The sequence below is a fragment of the Chinchilla lanigera genome, unplaced genomic scaffold, assembly GCF_000276665.1.
Source record: "Chinchilla lanigera isolate Chin_1 unplaced genomic scaffold, ChiLan1.0 scaffold00126, whole genome shotgun sequence".
Classification (NCBI taxonomy): Eukaryota; Metazoa; Chordata; class Mammalia; order Rodentia; family Chinchillidae; genus Chinchilla; species Chinchilla lanigera.
Window position 1 is genome coordinate 2,587,826 of NW_004955527.1, and position 24,312 is coordinate 2,612,137.

Sequence of the window (24,312 nt, forward strand, 5' to 3'; positions counted from 1 at the left end):
TTTTTTTTTTTTTTTTTTGTCTTCTTGACTTCTTTTTGAGACAGGGTCTCACTATGCAGTTCAGGCTGGCCTTGAACTCACTTTGTAGCCCAGGCTGGTCTCGAACTCGCAACGATCCTCCTGCCTCAGCCTCTCCAGTGCTGGAATTACAGGTGTGCGCCACCACGCCCGGTTCCTTATGTGTACATCCTTGTACACGTGTATTTTATGTAGGGCTTTAAAAATAATTTAAAAAGCAAATACCCTACAAATACCACAAAGGTAACTCACAGAATTGGTGAAGCTATTTGACACACACAGAATCAAAAGACTAGGGAAAAAACCCCCAAAGATAAGAAGATACGTACAACTGCTACACATCAGGGACAGAGACAGACAGATAATGCAGTAAAAAACATGACAGGTAGGTGCGTCACCGAGAAGAAAACTCAAGGCTCACGTACAAAGAAGAAGACACCTCGACTCCTTCGAGGTAAGGACAACACAAAGCAGAATCACAAGGTGGCACCCTCACATCATTATTCAACTTAGAAAAAGTGAACTGGCCTGGTGGGGTGAGGCCGCAGCGCAGTGGAAGTACACCCCACTGTGGAAGTGTAACAGCTCTCGCGACCTTGGAAAACCGCACTGCCTAGAGGAGTGGGAGATTTCATCTCCCAGGACCCACAGTTCCCTCCAGACAGACCCGCAGCAGCTGCTCCCGAAATGCTTGATTTCAGGACGTTTTTATACTCTGAGAAATCCTGAAGATCCCAAAGAGTTGGATGATGCGGGATGGACTCATTCCTTCATTCATTTAGAGATGCAGGTCTTGCCAGAGTGCCCAGGCTGGCCCCGAATACCTGGGCTCAAGCAATTCTCTTGCCTCTGCCTCCTGAGTAGCTGGGACTGCATGACCCACTGTGCCTAGTTCCTATGTGAGTTTTATTACTGATATTTATTAGCTGTCTTAGAAATCGAAAAGCAAAACTGTACATGTTAATATAAATGACGCATTTTTAAAGAAAAATACTGGGCTGGGATGGAGCTCAGTGGTAAAGCACATGCCTAGCATGTGTGACACCCTATGTTCGATCCCCAGCACTACAAACAAAACAAAACAAAACACTCCAATATTTTCCACAATCAAAAATCTTTAGTATGAAAAAAAAATCTTTAGTATGAATAGTATTGCTTTACATTTATCATATCATGTGAGAATCAGTTTTTTTTTTTTATTTTTTTTTTATACTGGAAATCAACTCAGGACCTTGCGCTCACTAGGCAGGTGCTGTGCTGCTGAGCTACATCCCCCTGGCCCTGCTTTGCGTGTACTTTATCTACTTTTTCCCTACTGGGTTATCTGCCCTTTTCAAGTTCTTGATTTGTAGCCGTTAATTGTATGTTCTCATCTTTGTTTTTTTCCCTAGGTTTTGTTTATGTGTATGACGCATATCTTCACTGATTCTGTGGACTATCTTTGCACTATTTTAATTTTATTTATTATTATTATTACTATTATTATTATTATTATTATTGTTGAGATATACTCTTGGTATTAGTTCAGGCTGGCCTTGAATTCACTATGTAGCCCTGGCTGGTCTTGAACTCACAGCCATCCTCCTGCCTCAGCCTCCTGAGTGCTGGGATTACAGGTATGCACCACCCTATCTGGCTGCACTTATTTTTATCGTACCCACTTTAAAATCATTTATTGACACAGACCACAGCTTTAGAAGGTGTACACATTTCTTTCATGTCCAGTTTCATGGTGAAGGTAGGTGGGGTCTCACATTTCACCTGGGACCTCCGTTAGTATTTCAGTGTTGCTGTCGAGACAAGATCTCACTACGCAGCTCAGGAGGACTTGAACTCAGCATGTGGCCCAAGAACTTGTGGCGATCATTACTGTCTGACACACTGCCCTGTGTTTTGATTCCCCAGTACGATGCAGAGCAGAGGAGCCTGTTTCTTTGGCCACTTCAGTCCCCTTAGTCCTAGCATCCACAATAGGATTTGCTCACAAGAGGCATTTAGGAGTACACTGCCTCTGGGTGGAGGACGCAATGCTACAGGATGACTTCTCTGAGAGCCTGGGCCAGGGCAAGTGAGGAAAGGGGCTTGCATCTCTGTCCCCTCAACACCACTGGTTATTTTAAGTGTGAAAATGTTGACAATTTGATGGGAGAGAAAATGTTAAATTTTCATTTCTCTGAATACTAATAAAGTTTACTTTGTTTTTTTTGGGGGGGTGTCTTTTTGAGACAGGGTCTCGCTATGCAGTTCAGGCTGGCCTTGAGCTCACTATGTAGCCCAGGCTGGCCTTCAAATTGCAAGGATCCTCCTACCTCAGCCTCCTGAGTGCTGGGATGACAGGCGTGCGCCACCACGCTAGGCAAGGTTTACTTTTTAAAAATGTTCGTAAAGTCATTTGAATCTCTTCTCAGAATCTTGTGCTGATCTTGATTAGAAGGAACTCTCTAGCAATTCAAGGTACCAATATGCTTCTATTTGTTAAAAATGCTTCCTTGGCTGATTTTAAAATTTAAAATATTTTCTTGAGGGCTAATATTTAAATTTAAAATATTTTCTTGATGCTCAACTTGATTGGTTTAAGAGCTGCCTGGAGGTGGGTGTGGTGGTGTACACCTGTAATCCCAGTACTCTGGGAGGCTGAGGCAGGAGGATCACAAGTTTGAGTCTAGCCTGGGAAATTTAGAGATTTAGTAAGATCCTATTTCTGAGAGAGAGAGAGAGAGAGAGACAGAGAGAGAGAGAGAGAGACAGAGAGAGACAGAGAGAGACAGAGAGAGACAGAGAGATAGAGAGAGGTGTGCCTAGAAAGGTGAACAGACTGTGAAGATGTTAATAACTGAAAGGACCATTAGGAAGTAGGGCCAAGCTGGAAGGCATAGGCTGGTGTGGATGGGGTGCCTTGAGGGGTCTGTCTTTCCTTGGGCTCTGTTTCCCGCTCTGTCTGCTTCCGGGCTGCCATGAATTGAGCAGCTTTCCTCTACCTGGCCCTTGCCACAGGCCGACAGCAACGGAGCCAGCCGACCATGGACTGACACCTTGGAAACCGTGAGCCTAAATGCGCCTCACCTCCTCCACACTGACTGACATCCGGTCACAGTGATGGTGAGCGAACATTGTTCACGTAAATGTAGACCTTATAGTCAGATTATGAAGACTGCCCTGTAAGTGCTTTGAGTCCTCCCCCACTTTAAGATCAGTAATGTTCTCTCAGTTAAAGTTTTTTCTCCTTCCTTTTCATTGTTTTACATTTGAGTACATACTTGTAATTCATTTTGGAAGAAGATAATTTTCTCTTTCTTTTCTTTCTTTTTCTGCCTTTCCCCCTCCCTCCCTGCCCTTCCCTCATTCTTTCCACCTTCCTTGTCTCCCCTTCCCTTTTCTTTTCCCCTCTCCCTCCCTTTGTTTTTGATGGACTCTTGTTATTTGTCCAGGCAGGCTGGTTCTGAACTCCTGAACGCAAACAATTCTCTGCTTCCACTTCCCAAGTCATGAGACCACTGGCATGTGCCACTGCACTTGGTTTAGATTATTCATTTTTCCATCAGGAATACTTAAGAATAAAATATTTTTTAGGCAAAGCACTGTCAAGTCAAAGCACATGTACATCAGCAGAGGAAATGGAAAATAGTTTCTCCTCCCCGGCTCTACTGGATCCTGCTGCTGCTCACATGAAGGCAGCGTGGGGCCCTCCCACGTACCTGCAGCACGTCGGCCGGCTTGTTGATGTGCTCCTTGAAGACCAGGATGGTGGACACGTACACGTTGATGTTGAACTTCCTCGTCATCTCCTCCGCCCCTCTTACCCCGACATACACGTAGCCGAACGACAGGTAATCTTTGTACGCAAACGCAGTCAACTGTGAGGGCAGAACAGAGAAGAGAGTGACGTGGACAGCACGGCTCCTAAATGACAAACCCAGGGACCTGCTCCCTGAGCTTAGTCAGCTCCATCTTTGGTCATCTCTACACTTCTGGGAATTCTATGGCGGTCCCTGCACAAAAACTGTACCAACAAAGGCAAACACAGCTAATTCTCTTTATCAAAGGTAAAATAATCATCTCACTAAGATTGGTCCTGGGTGTGAGGCATGGACTGTTTGGGGAATTATGCCAGATGGTCGTGACTGTGCCAGTGGCCGGGACCTTTCCCTCCCAATGTCAGGTGCCAGCGACGGTAACAGGCGTGCGGGGCCTGCAGCGCAGGGGTCGTCAGCAGGGCAGGTGCCGAGGCGGAAGGGCCTCAGGGCCACCGCATGATCGCTGTGCTGGGTGGGACTTTGGGTTATGCAACCCCCTAGGCCTTTGCATCCCAGTCTATGAAATACGGGCGGCATCCCTGGCACCGGGTTCCTCCGAAGCCTCACAGCACTGTGGATGTGGACAGCGTTAGCACAGCAGCAGCAAGTGCTCAGCGGGAGGTGGCGGAGAAAAACGTCAGGCTTCCAAACACTTCTCACGTGGGCAACAGTTATGGGCTGAGCATCCCTCACTCAAAATGCTTGGGACGGGAAGTCGTTTAGATTTTATTTCGGTTCTGGGGCATCAGCGTACGAGACGTATAGTCAGAGGTCCCGAGGATGCAAGGAAGTCCAAACACAGAGCTCACCTGCTTCATACACACTTCGAGCACAGCCTGATGTGATTTGAACAAGTGCCTGCACTTCCCTGAGGCCCATCACATGTGGCCTGACGTGGAATCTCTCTCTCTCTTTCACGCTGGTGCTCAAAAAGTTTCAGACTTTGGAACATTTCAGATTTTGGATGCACAGATCAGGGATGCTGTACCTGTACTTCCCATAAGCACAAGCAAGCTACTATTTGCACCCCAGAGATTACTTTCCACCCCCAGAGTGTGAGCACCCTGTCAGCACACGGGTACCTTGTAGAGCAGCGGCACAGAGGGTCCCTGGTCAAAGAGAAGGACGCGAGGCTTATTCTCTTGCTGCCAGCCAGAGAGGAATCGGACGTAGTTTTTATTTGTAACCTTAAATTGAAAACAGAATGTTAGATTCAATAGTTAATTCTTTACAACTGTATTATACTCCAGTCAGGAAATAAATCAAATATGTGGAAACAATTATTTGCGAAAAATTTAAAAATACAAATTGGGTGTAGTGGTGCATGCCTGTAATCCCAGCACTCTGGTGGCTGAGGCAGGAGGATCACTTTGAGTTTGAGGCCTGGGCTACATAGTAGTTCAAGGCCAACCTGAACTACACAGTGAGATCCTGTCTCAAAAAATGAAAAACAAAAAATAAAAACAACCCCCTCCAAAGACAACTAATTCTTTTGACCGAAGCTATTAAAAGTATAAATAAAGAGCAAAATAAAAAGATAAGATATTAGGAAACAGGGAGATAGATCTTTTGCAAATGGGAAGGGGATCAAGAGATGGAGGGAGGGGGAAAGAGGGCATGGGAAGGGGAATAAAATAAAAAATTAAGATGTGTTATATACATGTATCACCTCTCTATGACAAGTGTAATTGTTATGTGCTGATAAAAAGTGTAAAAGAGAATGGAAAGAGAGTTGATATTTTCATTTGCTTAAACTCTTATAGACTGAAATAATTCTGCTTAAACAATTACCCTATTACAAAAGTTGAGCTTTTAAACCAGGTGTGGTGGTGCACGCCTGTAATCCCAGCACTTGGGAGACTGAGGCAGGAGGATCGTTGTGAGTTTGAGACCAGCCTGGGCTGCAAACTGAGCTGAAGGCCAGCCTGAACTGCACAGCGAAACTCTGTCTCAAAAAGATTAAACAGAACAAAACAAAACAAAAAAACAAAAGTTGAGCTTTTAAAGTTGGTTCTTGCTACTTACAGAATGCACCTTGAGTGTGTACGCACACTCACTCTAGCACCGGGCCTGCAGAGCACACTTCTTCATTTCCTAACCTACAGCCCAGCACACTTGCCCTTTCTCCTTGGTCCAGTGCTGGAGACTGAGCCCAGGTCCGGCCCATGACACCACCTGACTGGTGAGCCACGCTGCCAGCCTGACACTGGCATTTTTAAATGGTGCACAGAAAAATAAAGTGGCCTATCCCACCTGTACATTATAAACTTTCATTCATTACCATCTAGATTGTTACTTTTCACCTCTTAAAATATCCCAGAATTGAAAACATCATACCACAGTGATATATGTGCACCCATGTTTATAGCAGCACAATTTGTCATAGCTAAATACTGGAAACAACCCAAATGCCCATCCACTGAGGAATGGATACAAAAGGTGTGGTATTTTTATACAATGGACTACTACTCAGCTATAAAGAAAAGTGAACTTGAGGCTTTTATAGGTAAATGGATGCAACTGGAGACCATACTCGTAAGTGAAATAAATCAGACTCACATGTGTAAACATCATATTGTCTCCCTAGTGTAAGAAACTGAAAGAGTAAATAAGATCCAAAAGGTACAATAGATATTGTGATAGGGAAAGAAACTGCTCAAAAGGAAAGAACAAAGGGGATGTGGGAAAGGAGAAAAGAAGGAAGGGAAATATAAATGTATACACATACACACATGATAGCAAAGATAACTGTACTACTAATTTCTATTACTTCACTGAAAGAGACCATTAGTGCTTATATTGTTGGATCAATTTTGCATCCCTATATCTTGTAATCTGAGCAACTACTTTGAAGATAACAATATGCAATATAATAACCATTGCTAATTTCCTATCATCTTCTTTTGAAATTCTATATGGTTTTTATTGTTTTTTTATTCTCTTTAAAATAAAAAAAAAATATTCCTGAGAGTACAAATTAAAAACATCAGCTAGAAACTTTTCATCGCAGTTTAACAAAGTTTCTCTCTATACCGCATCTGGAAGGATGTATAAAAAGTCCAAATCTGCTTCACTCGGCTGCTCTGACTCCTCTAATGGTGCGTCACCAGCAGGCCAAGCCCCAGTTCTTTACTGGTCCCGGAGGTGCTCTGAGGCCCCACCAGGGAGAGCTCCAACCTCAGCATGTCCTGCTCACCAGCGACTTCCGCACAGGAGCGGGAGCTCCGCTGGCCTGCAGCACACACCTTCCTTTTCTCTCCTCACCCAGAGAAGCAGTACGCGGCTCATTTCTGCCAGGACGCCTCCAGGCTCCAAGGCACTGGATGGAAATAACTACCCAGCAGCCTGGAAGCTGCTTGCAGAGTTCTTCAAGCGGAGGTGTTTTGCAAAGGCTAGAGGACCTTTTCAGCTAGCTCCCTCCTGCCTCAGCTTCCTGAGTACTGGGATTACAGGCGTGTGCCACCATGCCCGGCTTAGCTCCAACATTTCTTATGTGAATAATGATCTTGACAGGACAGGCTATGAATAGTACATGTGAAGATATGATGGACAATTCTGTATGTTCACTCTTTTTGGTTGCTTTGCTTTGTGAGACTGGGTCTTGCTAAGTAGCGGGTTGATCTTTAACTTGCAATCTTCCTGCCTCAGCCTCTACAGTGTTGGTATTAGAAGTGCACACCCCCATATCCAGATCTTTTTCTCGCTATGTTAAAAGGGTGAATTTAAAGTAAAGTAAGACCCCTTTCCTAGTAACTTTGATACCGACTCTGAGGTAGTTGAAAAAAAAGTGCTTTAAAAAGAAAAAAACTCTATTTGGCTTCTTTTGTCCAAACTTTTCTTAGTATATGTGCTGCCGAAGTGAGCACTGTTCAAGCTTTTCTTTGTAAAATTTACCCATATTGTTGTATCACTGTAAGTTTTTAAAGTTCCAAAAATAATATCTGATTTCATAGAATATAGTGTTTTCTACAGATATGATAATGGAATATCCAAATATAATTTAATTGGAATATTTTCAAATTCATAAGACAAATACCTTTACATAAGCAAATTAATGAACCAGAATAAATCTCTTATCTTCTGTTATGATCTAACTTTTGTTGTTGTTTAGAAAACGATCACTGCAACTTTAGGCTCAGATTCCAAGGACAGGGTAAAATCTGACAGATGATTATTACTATTATTATTTTTTTGGTACCAGGAATCGAACTCATAACCTTGAGTTTGCCAGGCAGGCGCTTGTGCCACTGAGCTGTATCCCCGGCCCTAACATGATTATTAACGAGCATCAACCCTTCTGGTCTCTGCACTTTACCTGTCTCAACGCTCAGCTCCTAGACTTCAATTAAACCACCTGGTCTGAGTGGATAATTTACGCGTGCCAGGCCCGCGGGTCACAGACAGTCCTCGCAGTCAGCGTCCAGGCTCCTTCCCCGCCATGTCCCAGCCACGCTGTCCTGCGGCCACTCACTTACCTTCTCCACCAAGTTCCCGGGAAGCAGGCTTTCCACAAACTGCCGCAGGTTCTCGCGGACCACCGCGTTGTGGAAGAAGGACACCTTGCCGTTTACGATGCCCAGGATGGAGGGTGTGCTGTGCGCCCCCAGGTGGTGGGCCAGGCGCCGCTCATACCCTGCGTGGACCACGCCGATGCCCACACCTGAAAGGGATCCAAGAGCTGCGTGAGGGCCCCTGGGAGTCTGAAACGCTGGGAAGTGCTTTCTCGGTGTTCGTGTGAAATTAAAATTCAATTCACAGGAGAGAGTCTCTTTCAACAGACTTGCTAAATTGCCCAGTCTAGCCTTGAATCTGCAATCCTACCTCAGCCGCTCCGGTGTGTCCCACCCGCAGGCCGGTCTTTCTTTTCTTGCTACATAGTGCAGGCTAGCCCGGAACTTAAGGCCATCCTCCTGACTCAGCCTCCCAAGAGCTGAGATTCCACTCATGAACAACGCCCGTCTCAGACAGCCTATTTTTAACACAGTGGTCAGATGGTTCTTTCTAAAACGTGAAAATAAACTCATCCCTTCTCTCCCCAAACCCTGCAGAGACTTGATCATTTCACTTGGAATAAAACCCATGATCCACGCCGGGTGTGGTGTCCCCTGCATTCAGCTGGCTCAGTCCCCAGTGTCCTTGTGATTCTTGGAACACACTGGCGGGCTCCTGCCCCAGGGTCTCGGCACTGGCAGTCCCTCCTGCCTGGAGTGTGCGTTGCCCAGGTGAATGTGTAGCTGAGAGGCTGACCTGGCCCCATTTTTTTTTTTTTTTTTTTGGTACTGGGACTTGAACTCATGACCTCCCACTTGCCAGGCAGGCACTGTACCACTCAGCTATATCCCCAGCAGCTCAGGACTGCTTGCTCTCCTCTCTCCTCCTGCTCCTCATGTTCAAGTGGGGACAGGAACCTGGTCCCCCAGGCCTCCACGATCCTGCCCAACCCGCTCACACGTGCCCATCTCTCCTGATGCCCGCTGCCCTAGTTCAGGGGGAAGGTTGCTCTCTCGCCAGGCTGGGAAAGCACCCGCCTCTCTTCTCACCTTCACAGCCCATCCCTCAGGTGGCTCTCTACTGGTCAGCTGCGGAGAGTTGCCTGCTCCCCCTTCACACACCTTGGATGCCAGCTCCCTGGGCCCGGGCTCCACGCTCCTTCCTCCCCGACTCCCCGCATGCTCTACCCGCCCAGCCCCGCTGCTGCCCCCGTCTGTGTGCGCTTCTCTTCTCTGCCTCCCCTGCTCCCTCAGCTGCAGGGTTGCTCCTTGCTTTCTGCCCAGGCCTGGAAGAGGCTCTGCTCAAAGTAAGTCTGAAGTGGTACACGGCAGCCAGTGAATTGAAGACGATGGACTAATATGTTTAGGAAAAAAAAAATTTTTTTTTGGTACCAGGAATTGAACTCATGACTTCAGGCTTGCCAGGCAAGCGTTTATGCTGTTGAGCTACATCCCTGGCCCAGGAAAAATTTTCAAATGGGGTTTATAAAATAGATGCTTAGCTGGGTGTGGTGGTGCACGCCTATAATCCCAGCACTTGGGAGGCTGAGGCAGGAGAATCACCATGAATTTGAGGCCAGGCTGCTCTACATAGTGAGTTCAAGGCCAGCCTGAACTGCATAGTGAAAACAGCCACTCCAAATTTACTTTGGAGCCAGGTGTGGTGGTACATGCCTAACATGCCAGCAATTTGGGAGGCTGAGACAGGAAGGTCACAAGCTCAAGCCTAGCCTGAACAATTTAGCAATTTTGGGAGGCTCCGTCTCAAATTAAACAGACCTTGGGTTTGAGTCCCAGTATTGGTGAAAAAAAAACTACTTTGGTAAACCAGGAAAACCAGTTTATCAGAAATTACCTAACGTTTACTTATTAGGTGTTTAATATATATTAGGCCCTTAGCTTACAATTTTCTTATTTATTCTTCATAATGATAATGATACTCTTGACTTCACATTATTGCCTTTTTTTTTCTTCCAAGACAGGGTCTTGCCATGTAGTTTAGGCTGGTCTTTGTTTTGTTTTGCTCTGTTTCCTTTTTTTTGTTTTTTTTTTTTTCCCCAGTACCAGGGATCGAACTCACGACCTTGTGCTTGCCGGGCAGGCACTGTGCCGCTGAGGTAAATCCCCAGCCGCTTTGCTTTGTTTTTTGAGACAGGGTCTCACTTTGCAAATCAGGGTGGTCTTCACCTCACTTTGTAGCCCAGGTTGGCCTCAAACTCACAACGATTCTCCTGCCTCAGCCTCCGAGTGCTGGGATCATAGGTGTGCGCCACCTCGCCCGGCTAGGCTGGTCTTGAACTCACTATGTAGCCCAGGCTGGCTGAGAACTCTTTTGCCTTAGCCTCTGGAGGACTGGGATTATAGGCGTGCGCCACCACGCCTGGCTATTTTGGATGTGAAGAAACTTAGGTTAAATGTCTGTCCAGGGCCAGGGATATAGCTCAGCAGCACAATGCCTTTCTTGGCAAGCTCAAGGTCCTGAGTTTGATTCCCAGTACCAAAAAAATCCCCAAAAAACGCCCCCCCACACAAAATGTCTGTCCAAAGGACAAAGGACACAAAGATGGAGCTTGAACCACTGCCTGCCAGACCCTGCAGTACCTGGTTGTACCCACTATGCTGTGTGTTCTCACACCATGTACGTCTGCCTGCTGTGTCTAATGTGTCATTTGGGGTGACGTGGTGTAAATACATTTCTGTCCTGCACGCACAGTGCTGTGGCGCTGACCTCTGCTACGGGCCAGCGTTCGCTCCTTCCTAGACACAGCACCTGGACAGCACGGGATGCAGTGACAGTTTGTGACAGTTCAGCGGCTTCCACCTGACCTCAACACTCCTTCACTCATCATGCACCCACTGCCTGCCTTACGGAGACGCTGCGATGCTTACGCCTTCAGCTTCTCTCCAGAGCCAACTCTGCTCCCCCTCAGGAAAGCATTTTTGGGCCGGGGATGAAGCTCAGCAGCATAAGCGCTTGCCTGGCAAGCTTGAGGTCATGAGTTCAATTCCCAGTACCAAAAAAAGAAAAAAAAAAAAAAAAAAAAGGAAAGTATTTTGCCAAATCAGGTACCTGAACATTTCCAAACAAGACGGACACTTTCTTTAGGACACATGAACCAGTGGTTTCCAGGAATCTGCTCTCCTGAGAAATCCAGGCCCTGGGGTTGAGACTGTCCCTTAGCAGACCTCAAGAATAGGTCTGCTAAGGCCTAGAAAACACACACACACACACACACACACTGAACTCAGCAATGCCAACTTTTAGGAGTGAATAAATTAAATATCCTTCCTCGGTTACCTAAAACTTCCTGGGCACTAAGTGGTAAATATGGATGAAACAAAGGTCTGATTCAGACCCGTACCCCAAGACTATCAGAGGGTGGGGTGTTCATGTTCCCCCCAGATTCATGTGCTGAAGCCCCGGCCCTTGACAGGATGGTACCTGAAGAAGGGCCTCTGGGATAACTAGGACTCCAGGGTGACTCTCGTGACACGGTTAATGATCTTGTAAGAAGAGACACACAGCACACAGCAAGGTGGCCCCCCACAAGCCGGGAAGACGGCCTTCTCAGAAGTCCAACCGTGCTGTACCCTAGCCTTGGACTTCAGCCTCCAGAACTGTGAGAAACTAGTTTCTGTTGGTTAAGCCACCTGGACTATGGTATTTCATTACGGTAGCCTGGGCTAAGAAAGAACCTTTAAGGAAGAAATGAAGGTAAAATGCGGTCGTTAAGATGGGCTCTCACGCAACAGGACTGGTCTCCTTATGAGAGGTAAGGGTACAGACGGAAGACACCAGAGACGCACATGCAGAGAGACCCACGGGGGCATACAGCGAGGAGCTGCCATCGGCAGGCCACAGCGGGAGGCCCCAGAAGACGGCAAGTCTATTGACACCACGTTCTGAGACTTTTAGCCTCCAGAACTACGGTAAGAAGGCCTCCACTGGGTGCCTGGCTATTTATTATACAGTTAAAACTTCAAGTCAGTAATGCAAAATGAAACTGATGTACCCGTGCCCCCCTCTGAAAATGCATCTGGAAAACATAAATCACCGTGAACCCACCAAGAGAAATCACGTTACCTACTGTTTTCTCCCAATATTCCATAAATTCATGAATGAGATAAATCGCCTTCTCCTCTACCGATATCTCTGTTACATTTTAAAAATGAATTGTTTCCAAAGCCTCAGGTACTGAGGGCCTGATCCCCAAAGCAGCACTGTTCAGGGTGGGGCCCGGAGATGGGGCTGGGTCAGGAGGGCGCTGGCTCATGAACGGATTCATCTTTGGATGAGCTCAGAGCTGAATGCGCTGTTAGGAGGTGGGGCCCAGCTGGGGAACGGGATCACTGGGGGCTGCCTAGCAAGGCAAATCCTGCCCTTGCCTCTTCCTTCCTCTCTGCGTCCTGGCTGCCATGAGGTGAGCAGCTTCCCCCACTGCCAAGGCCTCCCGCCACGATGTTTCTGCCTCTCCGTAGGCCTAAAGGCAATGGAGCCAGCTGGCCATGGACTGACCCCTCTGAAACTGTACGCCAAAATCGACCTATTCTCCTCCAAGCCATGTATGTCAGCCTGTCCCAGCAACAGAAGGCAAACAGTCTCCAAGAGAAGAAAGCAATCTTACCCAATCCTTCCAGTTCTTGAACCACTTCTTTCCAAATGGGCTCGATGTGGATACAGCTGAAGCACCAGTCCGAGGTGATCTTAATGAGGTAGGGCTTCTTGAAGCTGTCTGGGACCACTTCGTTCACGTAGTGGGAGAAGTGTAGTAAGTACTTCTCGTCAATTGAGTCCCGTCGCTCCGAATTGAAAGGGAAGTGAAAGAAAGATTCATCGAAATAGAAATTTTCATGGAAATGGCGGAAGCGATACTCTCGCTGCTGCTGCTCGTAGCCCTGGTTCTCTCCAGCTTCACCATAGTGATCATAATTGGATCTCTTTTCTTCATTGGAAAGAATCTACAAGGAGGAAAAAGTGTAAGAAATCTCAGAAACTAGAGAAAAGTTTCACGCAAAGGAATTTTCTGTCAGCAACTCAAAAGACATACAAAGAAAATAAATGTAAAGGGCTGGGGATATAGCTCAGTGGCATAAGCGCCTGCCTAGCAAGCATAAGGTTGTGAGTTCAATCCCCAGTACCGCAAAACAAAAGTAAAGATTAAGATGTGATTAGGTATTTCTCTTTTTTTTTTTTTCCTGGTACCGGGAATCAAACTCAAGACCTTGTGCTTGCCAGGCAGGTGCTTGTGCCACTAAGCTATGTCCCCAGACCCTCTGTCTCTTTTTGTGGCATTGGGGATTGAACTCAGGGCCTTTGCACTGAGCTACACCACCAGCCCTTTTAAAATTTTTTATTTTGAGACAGTCACTACATTGCCCAGGCTGGGCTTGAACTTGCAATCCTCTTGCCTCAGCCTCCCAAGTGTGGAGATTATAGGCAAGTGTCAATATCCCTAGCTATGATTATACATTCTAAACACAGTGGCTCAGTATGTTGGGAAACTCTTCTTTTAACAGAAACATTAAAGAAAACTATAGATCAAAGTACTTTAGGTCTTCAGTTGGTCCCATTCATGTCGGCATTAAAGATTTGAAACTATCTCGGTAAGCACTTCAGGAAAGCAAAAAAACAACACACATTGCTGATAGGCTCAATTATAAGAAAACTGAATTAGTCGTATGATATGAGTTGGAATCATGTAGACCAAGGTTTGGAGGTATGTGCACACCAGCCACAGAATTGAGCTCAGGGTCTTGTGTGTTAGCTGACTCTGCTTTACTTGAAAATAGCTTTGAGGTATAAGGTTCAAGAATCCATTTAGGGTGATGAATTAACCTATGGTCTAAGCAATGTTTGGCGAAGAGCATCCCCTAACAAATCAGGAAGCCAGGGACTGCTGTTATGCATATTCCAGGCCAAGGGACTTGAGCTGATATGTTGGAAAATTATCAAAGGGTTGTGTTTCAGTGTTTTTGTAACTCTGTGTCTTTCTAAGAAATAAAGGCAAATTGGCATGTGATTCTTTAACGAAAGTTTCTAAAAAGGTAATACAGAATATATTTCAAGGAATCTTGTAATTCTAATTAAAGTCTTTGAGATAGTCTGGCCAGGTGTGGTGGCACACAGCTGTAATCCTAGCTACTCAGAGGGATGAGATAGGAGAATTCCAAATTTAAGGCCCATCTAGCAACTTAGTGAGGATTTGTCTCAAAATCAAAAATAAAAAGGCCTGGAGATGTAGCTCAGTGATTGAGCAGCCCTGGATTCAATCCCTAGTGGAGAGGGGTTGGGGACAGGATGGGATGGGACACATGCTTGAATGAATGTGGCCAGCTACGTTCTCTCTACTGTCATTTTTTTTTTTTTTTTTTTTTGAGACAGGGTCTCAGTATGCAGTTCAGGCTGGCCTTGAGCTCACTTTGTAGCCCAGGCAGGTCTCCAACTTGCAAAGATCCTCCTGCTTCAGCCTCCCGAGTGCTGGTATTACAGGCATGCGCCACCATGCCAAGCTCTACCGTCATTTGAAAACTGGGTCAGGGTATGGGAACATGCATTTCCTGGGAGGATGTTACAGAGCTAATCACCAGAAGCACATTTTATTAAGAACTAAAGGATGGCCCCCAAGATTTGCCCCAATACCTCGTAAGCCTTGCTGATCTGGATGAACTTGTCTGCTGCCCCAGGATCTCTGTTTTTGTCAGGATGCCTGAAAACACAGATGCGCAGCCGGTGAGAGAGGATTTTATTTTTCACACGTGGTCACTTCACATCCTCATGCACACAGTTCATGACAGTAAAGGCAAATGGGTCATTGTGTTAGGACAGCTGCCTAAAACAAACAGGTGAAGCAGCGGATGGCTTCACAAGACTACCATAAATGAAACTTTGAAACATTCTCCTCCTGGAACATTCCAGTTGGGTACATTTTCAAAGCACCAGAATGCAGTCCCACAGTGTTTCACTGTGTGTGTGTTTCCATGCTACTCCCCCACACTGCGCAAATGGGCTTGGGCTTAGTCCCTTAGCGATAAAATGAGGGTTTTTCCCAAACGCCAGCATTTCCTCCCCACCTTAGAGCGAACCTGATGCTGGTGTCTCTCTGGCTAACATGGGCCAGCATGAGAAGCAGCTTTTATGGTGCACAGTGAAACTGCTTAGTTATAGTCAGGTTTCAAGCAGTAGATTGCTTCTGACCTTCCAATCAGAGTACTTCAGTATTCAGTACTACTCTGCCTGTGGTACCTTTTAGCTCTATAATGGATAATGGTTTCAAGCCCACATTTGTTTTGTTTTTATGAGACAGGGGCTTGCTATGTAGTCCGGGCTGGCCTTGAACTTAGTATGGAGCCCAGGTTGGCCTCAAACTCATGGCAATCCTCTTGCTTCAGCCTCCCAAGTGTTGGGATTACACGCATGTGCCACCACATCTGATTTAAGGCCACATATTTAAGATTAAAATAAAAACCATAACGTTCATACAAAGTTAATTTAATTAAAAGTAGAACTAATCTTGAACTGTTATCTATAGCTGGCAATTAACTGTCTTGAGGTCACATAGTATTCTGTAATCTTTCTGTGTTTATTCTTATTTCAGTTTTCAGGATTTTAAAATCTGGCAAAGGACTCGGTTTCCTTCCTTGCAGCCCTGTAAGATGTAAGTCAGTGTTTTATACAGAAAGTTTTTTTTTTTTTTAACATTCACTTTGTTAAAAGATTCTATACGACAGGAGTCATTCTTTATGTAATCAGTTTTGCTGATGTCTACTTAAGTTCCCCTAGCACAGGTTTTGGAAAGAAAAACAACTCTCAGGGAAGCAAAGGACCATTAAAAACACAGCAAGTACATTGGAACAGGAAAAACAATTACAGTTTGACCGGCTTATTCTAGGAGGAATATGTTTGAAGGAACTATTCCACATATTCCAATTGCTCTAGAACAGAGGAAACTTCATATGGTTGACTGTTGAATTTGGATATCCTTTCCTTAACCATCTAATCCTTGCTCTGAGTATTAGTGGGGAAAAATCCTGGCTAGGCATAACGCAAACAGTATGGTTTGAGGAAACGAGATGGTGATTCCAAAGCATGTTTCTGGGTGACAAAAAGAAAAGGTGTTCTCAATATTCAGACTGAAGTCTAATGCCTGAGAGGATAAAACGATGCAGCTAACAAATGATTTAACACAAAGAACTCTGGGGGAGGAAGGCTGGGAAGGGGCTCTTCAGGACCCTGGAGTAGAAAGAACCTCACAGGCAGCTGCATAGGAAACAGGAGTTCTGCAACAGGGGCGGCCAAGGCTCCAGCACCAAGGAATGCACAAGACGGTCTAGCTTGTAAGGAACACTTTCCTAATGTGGGAAGATATCGCCAGCAGGAAGACATTTAGAACAGGTTATGTTTGGTCATAGGAAAGTGTCACCTAATGGTATTTCCAGTGGCTATGAAACTATTTCACAAGCAGCAACCTTGACATTTCAAAGTGAAGAGAACAGAGTGTATGGTTATCTACTGGCTGTTAGTGACCTCTGAAGGAATAAAAAAGCAAGACAGAAAAAGAAATATAGCAAAGGATGGGACAACTTACTGTTTGGTTCACTGAACCATGTAATATCAGTCTGCTTTTCTTGGGGTAGGAGTTATTTTGCTAATAAGGATGACACATGAAAAGTCTGTAGGATAAAACTTAACTATAGCGAGAGAAATAATTTTCCTAAGAGAAAAAAGTAATTTGAAGTCGTTTCACCAAGCATGGGAAAATTCTTGTAAAGTCTGAGAAACGCTTAGTAAAATGCTTAGTAAAATATAATCCAACCATTAACCACTTTTCCCTGCTACATCTCATTCTGAAAAGTCAAACTGGAAGACACTGCTCTTTTTCAGTGTATATGAAACCATCACAAAATGAAACTGAAACCAGCCCAAGTGATAAAGTATTTCCACAGTCAAAACAACAGGAAACAGTATAGCAGAAATATAAAGGTAAAATAAAACTTTAGACTTTCACAGATGATACTCTATGCACTTCTATAGTGATGAATTACTCCTAGAGAGGCTCTAATTAAGGAAGAGAATGACTCATTTAATTAATATCGTAACACCCTTTTCAGCTCTGGAAGACAGAAAAGTCAAAGCAGTACATTTCAACAGATCCCATATCCTCAAGCTGTCATTTTTGCTCCAAAACTATTGTGAAAAGCTATATCCTCTCCAAAAGAATGCTGTTCTTGCCAGGCGTAATGGCATGGGAATATAACCCCAGCACTCGGGAGGCTGAGGCAGGAGGATCGCTAGGAGTTCAAGGCTAGTCTGAGCTACATAGTGAGTTTAAGGCCAGCTTGACCTGCATAGTGAGACTTGGTTTCATAAAAAAGAATGTTGCCGCTTATGGATTAATTACAGATATATATGTATTTTGCTTCTAATATAAAAAGGCAAGAGTTTGAAATATTACTGAAAGCAAGTTGGGTGTAGAATCCCTTGGAAAGAGGACACACATTATCAGAGGTTGTCTTTTTACCATCCAATTTGGGATTCCTCATGGTATGAATCTAAAATATGTATTCAAAATAGTATATTTTAAGCTACTTTTTACCTTTACTGCAATTAGTTTAATCCTGAAATGTATCTGCTTACTGAAAAAGACAGGGGCCAGAAGAGCCAGGCACGGTGCCATTAGCTGCACGTGGCTGCTTCCTTCTCTCAGTCAGCTCGCTCCCCCCAAATGCTGACCCTGACCCTTACTCTTGTCCAGATGGGCACGTGGTGAAAATCCAACCAACAACAGTAAGTGTTGATGCAGAAGGTCAAATCAAGGAACTCAGAGGTGATACAGATTTACCATCTCTGAGTCTCAATTTTCCCATCTGTAAAACAGGTTCAGCCATCTCTTCCTTTATAGACTAATGACAAGGTTTCAGTGGAGTCCCATACATAGAACTCGGAGGCTGAGGCCGGGCATGGTAGTGCATGCCTATAATCCCAGCACTTAGGAGGCTGAGGCAGGAGGATCACGGCGAGTTCAAGACCAACCTGGGCTACAAAGTAAGCTCAAGGCCAGCCTGAATTGCATAGCAAGACGCTGGAGATACGCACTGGGGGTACCTATCACAAACTTTCTTTCACTGCCTACAGGTGGTTCAGCTAGTTCTCCTTTCCATCCTTCTCTCCTTCTGCTGCGCCCCCTCCAGCTATATAATCTAACGCTTCTGCTTCTTTGGTATAGTCCAAACTTTGGTGGGAGAAACAAATGCATGTGTCCAAAACAAGTTTTTGATTTATTGTTTCCCTGCTAATTGCTAGCCTGCCAACTAATAGACAAAATCATGATTTTACTACAAGATTTACTTAAATAATAATATACTTGGTTCCTGAGTATTCTTTAATTTTTTTTTTTTTTTTTTTTGTCTTTTTTGAGACAGGGTCTCACTATGTAGTTCAGGCTGGACTTGAGCTCACTTTGTAGCCCAGGCTGGTCTCAAACTCGCAACGATCCTCCTGCTTCAGCCTCCCGAAGTATTCTTTTTTAATTGAGGGGAAAAAGCTCCCTTTTTAAACTTTTTCTTTGCTGTACTGGGGATGGAACATAGGGCCTCCTTCATGCTAGACAAGGGCTCTACCACTAAGCTGGGCCACTACCCCTTTGTATTTCTGCACAGGGTCTCACTAAATTGCCCAGGCTGGTCTTGAACTTGTGATCCTACTGCTTCAGGCTGTGGAGCAGCCAGTATTATGAGTGTGTGCCACTATCCTTGCCTTAAACTGTTTTTTTTTTTGAGACATAGTTTTGCTATGTAGCCCAGGCCAGCCTTAAACTTGCAGCAATCCTCCTGTCTTAGCCACTTGAGTACTGGGATTAAACTCTTTTTTAAAGCTTAAAAATTAAAAATCAATAATTTAGAACTGGGACATAGCTCATTGGTGTAGCACTTTTCTAACCTGCATGAAGGGCCTGGGGTTTGATTCCTCACATCTCTCTCTCTCTCTCTCTCCCCGCCCCCGCCCCCGCCCCCGCCACATACACACACACAGAGAATAAGGTTGAATAATGTTCCCTTTAGCAATTAAACTCATAAAGAGTTTCCCTGTGAATAACATATCCTGGGAAGTGGAGCTTATTCATTGTTGGTTACATGGTTTTAAAAAAAATTAAATTTCCTTCTTATTTCAGTTGAACACTAAATATGCTAACAATGTCTAGGGCAATTCTTTCTTTTCTTTTCTTTTTTGGTACCAGGAATCAAACTCAGGACCTTGTGCTTGTCAGGCAGGCACTGTGCCGCTGAGTCATCTTTCTGGCCCCTATGGCAATTCTTGAAGCCACAATATTCCTAAAAGGAAGTTTCATAGTAAACATAGGTTTTGGCTTTTATCCCCAAGAATTACAGAACACGAACACAAGTTCTATATATATTATATATATATATATAAATAATATATATATATAAATAGGAACACAGAAACAGAGAGAAAAGACAATTAAAAGCTGCTCATAATTTAGGCTTCATACTCCTGCTTACACTGCTTAGCTTGTATTAAATTTCCATTTCTTTGTTTCACCTACCATTCCCGGGCGAGCTTCTTATAAGCCTTTTTAATATCAGCCTGACTGGCTGTTCGGCTGACCCCTAGGACTCTGTATGGGTCAAAATCCAACGCAGACAGAATTTGCAGGATCAGAACCAGAACTATCAAGAATTGCCAGGAAATGCTCAACTTTTTCACTTCCATTTCTCTTCCTTTCCAGAGCTGAAATGATTGAAGAGGCAATAAGTTTCAGTGGCAGAAACCTGGACAGTCTTGTCTCGTAGATGAAGGTACAAGAAACAAACAAAAGATATTTTGCAGGAAATGTGTCAAGCTGTGTGACCATCTTTTAAAGTCAATAATCTTGCTACCACTGTTGAATAACAAAATTAAAAACTACTCTAGATGAAAAGATGAGTAATAAGAATTAATAGCAACTATCCAGGATCCTTGGATTGGAACAGCTTTTAAAATGACTCAAAATGAATGAGATGAAGAAATAATAAGTGGGTATGTGAAAACATAAATAGAATAATCAGTGACTAGCTCAAATACAGTACATGATTTTAGCTATCTTCACAATAAGTTAAATGGTCTAAGAACACTACAGTGCATACATGTTAAATAAGTTCATGAAATCACAAGACTTATCATGTGCTAACTACAAAAATGGGACCGCTGTGGGGTTTTTGGGTATTAAATAAGTTCAAATATGAATTCTTTTTTTTTGCCTTTTTGAGACAGGGTCTTGCTATGCAGTTCAGGCTGACCTTGAGCTCACTTTGTAGCTCAAGCTGGTCTTGAACTCACAATGATCCTCCTGCCTCAGCTTCCCGAGTGCTGGGATTACAGGCGTGGGCTACGACACTTGGCTTATGAACTCTTTTAAAAACAGCTAAGATATAATATGCCTCAATTATATTTTCTCATCACATCCACTCAATCAGGATGAGAAGCCACTCTTTAACCCAATCACTGGCAATATGATCATTATAAATTAAAATTTTGGATGAGAAAAAGTAGTGAGAAAAAATTTAGTTTTTCATATAAAGGAGAACTCATGGTTCAGACTGAAAATTGGCATAAACTTAAAAAATGTTTTGAACTCTACCTGGTTTTTGCAAATAATTCTGGCTGATTAATGAACAAGGTAGTGGGTAGTATTGGTACTGTACATACTTACACACCTTTGTAATATCATACAGTGTTTTTTAATACCATACTTTTCCATAAACTTGTTATCTTGATTTTTACAAATTAATGAAATGTTAAGTGTGTAATGCGACACCTTAAGAGGGTCAAAGCTACAACAGCGTTGAATTTAGACTAATGCTGCTTGGTGTCCTCACAAAATCAACTCACGTGGTGACCCATATTAAAACTGCACGTGTGCAGAAAAAAATCCTAAAGCAAATCAGTTTTTTTTTCCTTAAGACAACCTGTCCTGTTGTCCAAAAAATCCAAAAAGAGGCTATGTAATTACTGGTCAAACACATGGGCTGTAGAATCAGGCTAGGACTGGAATCCATTCTCCATAACTCTACGACCTCGGGTAAGTTAAAAATACTAAGTCTCAGTGTCCTTGTTCATAAAAGCGTGAATGAGTACTACAGCCGCCTTGGAGGGTCGTCATGGGGGATTAAATACATGTAACAGATTTACTAACAGGGAATCCACCGTCACAGCGGTCGTATTACTTCTCTCGTGCAGTGCGTTCACTGTGTCAGTCCCTTCTAGTTAGCGGTGATGGTGGTGGTTGTGAAGTTCTTTTGCTGACAGTTTCCAGCTCCACGGTGCCAGCCTCAGAGCGGGTGACAACCTGCCCAACAGGTAGGCTGCCGCCTTCGGGACAGCACCCCCTGCCCAGGTAGAGGCTCTCGGGGACACGCTCCGGATCTGAGTCCCGCCGCGGATCGCCACCTTCTAGGAGGCGACACCCTCCCCCGCCGCCCCTGAAAGCCCTGGCCCGGGCCCTGTCGGCTCCCGGTTCCCCTCCCCGGGCCCAGCGGGGACTGGGAACGAAAAGAAACTAACGGGAGATCTCTGAGCTTGCCCGGCCCCGCCGCATGGGCGGCTCCGCGCGTCACGCCGGGAAAGAATTACCGGGAAAGGGCACTGGCCCAACCGGCTGCAGCGTCCGGTGCTCCAGTTAGTCCGCCCGGCCCGGAGCTTCCCGTTCACACCAGCGTTAGCCGGGACCAAGGAGGGGAAAGAGGCGGGGACCAAGCCCAGGAAAGTCATGTGACATTTAAAGGGCCTGACAAAGAAGGTGCAACTGAACAGGTCTCGGGCTTCTAGTTTGCGAATCTGTCTTGACCCTTGCCACTCGCCGTCAGCGCGTGGACCTGGCGCGGTTGCTATAGAAACAAGGCGCGCTCTTTGGCTGGATCCAAAGAGTTGATCGTAACCAAAGAGGCCAAAACGTGCCTCCTAGCGAGGCAATGTCGCTATGCATCACGGGATGCCAGGAAGACATCCTGATCTAGGGAGGGGTTTCCACGGCTTACCAGGAGGTGGCCCTCTTGTAGCAACAGTTACTAGGGTGGGGAAGCAATCACTAGTCCCCATCCTCTTTAACCCTATTCATAGAATCCTAGAGCGTCAGAGTTGGAAGGGACCTGAGGGATCTTTTCTAGCCTACCTGCTCCATATGCTGGGGTCCATAGAGGAGCAGGGACTTGCCCAAGATCTAAATCTAGGATAACTAGTTTTGTTTATCAGTAAGAAGTCTCATTCCAGAATGTGCCGGGCCTGGATTTAAGCACTGGAAAGGGAAGTGGGGGAAGGGGGAGGGGAGGAGGCACAGGTGGATGAGGTAAACTGTCTTTGAGCCAATGAGATAGATCCCTTGGGGATATAAGGAAGGCAATTTCATTTCTCCCTGCTGTTTTTCTTTTTTTCTTTTTTGCATTTGTGGCTGACATACTCTTTATTTATATTGTTTATTGCTTGTCTCTTCCCACTGGAATGTGAGCCTCTGTGGGCAGGGGTTTTAAATTCTGTTGTTCATCTCTGTATTGCCCATGTCTGCATTGTTCTTTACAAGTACAGGTTTCCAGTAAATGTGAAATAAATGAAAGAACAGAGATGAGGTGTCTCCCCGCCCTGCTGCTGGGATTGAATTGAGGGCAAATGCTTTAGTATGGAGCTTTGTCCCAACCCTGAAGCTAAGGTTTTGCTGCTCAAGCCATTATGTTTGTTAACCCAAATCCAGAGGAAGTCATTATTTTGAATTGAGCTCCTATACTAGGGATACAGGAAAAACAAAACAAAACAAACAAAAAAATTCCCAACCTGTTAGATGTCAGATGTGCTGAGTTCATGTCCCCTGGAATGTTGAGGAATGAATTCCAACGGACAAAGGTTAAGAGTAGGAAAGGTTTATTAAGATAAAGCTCCTGAGCCAGGTGTGTGGCACTTGCCTGTAATCCCAGCACTCAGGAGGCTGAGGCAGCAGGATTGCAGCAAGTTCAAGGCCATCCTAAGCTACAAAGTGAGTTCAAGGCCAGTCTGAACTGCAGAGTGAAACCCTGCCTCAAAAAGACAACAACAACAAAAAGCTCCTGAGAGACAGGAGGGGTGCAGAAAGCGGTTGTCATGAAGCCCATTGTCAGGAGTAATTTACACAGCAAAATCACAACATGGGTCAGACTCCAACCAACTTATAGTGTTACAGTCACTTAGCTAATATTGATCCAATAGGGAAATGAGTCACATAGCAAGGGCAAAGGGAAAAAACAAAGGCATTTTTGGGAAGGGAGAGGAGTATGGATCCAGATATTCTGGTTACCCATCTATGAGTCTGAAGCCTGTCTGGGTTCCTGGGTGGTGCTAATGATAGTATAATTTTTCTTTTCTTTTCTTTTTTTTTTTTTTGGAGACAGGGTCTCGCTATGCAGTTCAGGCCGGCCTTGAGCTTACTTTGTAGCCCAGGCTGGTCTGGAACTCGAAGTGATCCTCCTGCCTCAGCCCCTGGAGTGCTGGGATTACAGGCATGCACCACCACGCTCAGCTCAATAGTATAATCTTAAATTTCTGTTTATCTCTAGGTAGGCATGCAGAAGTTGCTATTGTTTCTCCTTCCTGTTTTCTTTCTTTCTTTCCTTCTTTTTTGTCTTTTTGAGACAGGGTTGCTTCTCCTTTCTGAGGCCTGCTTCTGTTCAGAGTTGCCTCCAGCCACGATTCTGATGTCTTTATTTTTTTTATTTTTATTTTTATTTTTTTTTGGTTTTTCTCTGGTACCAGGAACCGAACTCACGACCTTGCGCTTGCCAGGCAGGCGCATTTGCCGCTGAGCTAAATCCCCAGCCCCTGATGTCTTTATTTTTTGTGCTACTTTCCTTGAGGATTCAATTCTTCTCTGACTGTATATGAATTTCTATACTAGGATGCAACAAACCAAAATGGAGTCACTCGTGCTCAGATTTCTGCCACCAAGCTGAAACCAGGCTGTTTATCTGAACTTCTGAGAAATGGGGGGGGGGGG

General features: G+C 44.8%; 1 protein-coding gene across 4 annotated transcripts in view; it reads right to left on the reverse strand.

Moving 5' to 3' along the window:
• The window catches only part of Dnajc16 (DnaJ (Hsp40) homolog, subfamily C, member 16), a 33,065-nt gene extending 10,965 nt beyond the window's left edge, over positions 1-22,100 (reverse strand). Inside the window, exons 1-8 of one of the 4 annotated variants that reach the window (XM_005409870.2) lie at positions 21,930-22,020; positions 21,493-21,685; positions 19,864-20,048; positions 14,943-15,009; positions 12,928-13,261; positions 8,288-8,472; positions 4,895-4,999; positions 3,714-3,872 (exon numbers count right to left, since the gene is read on the reverse strand). In XM_005409870.2, the coding sequence (XP_005409927.1) occupies positions 3,714-3,872; positions 4,895-4,999; positions 8,288-8,472; positions 12,928-13,261; positions 14,943-15,009; positions 19,864-20,030 (1,017 nt within the window). In that variant the 5' untranslated portion in view covers positions 20,031-20,048; positions 21,493-21,685; positions 21,930-22,020. Of the gene's footprint in view, positions 1-3,713; positions 3,873-4,894; positions 5,000-8,287; positions 8,473-12,927; positions 13,262-14,942; positions 15,010-19,863; positions 20,049-21,492 lie in introns of all 4 variants that reach the window. The other 3 variants (XM_005409868.2, XM_005409869.2, XM_013507424.1) reach the window with 3 other exon arrangements.
• Between the last annotated feature and the right edge of the window lie 2,212 nt (positions 22,101-24,312).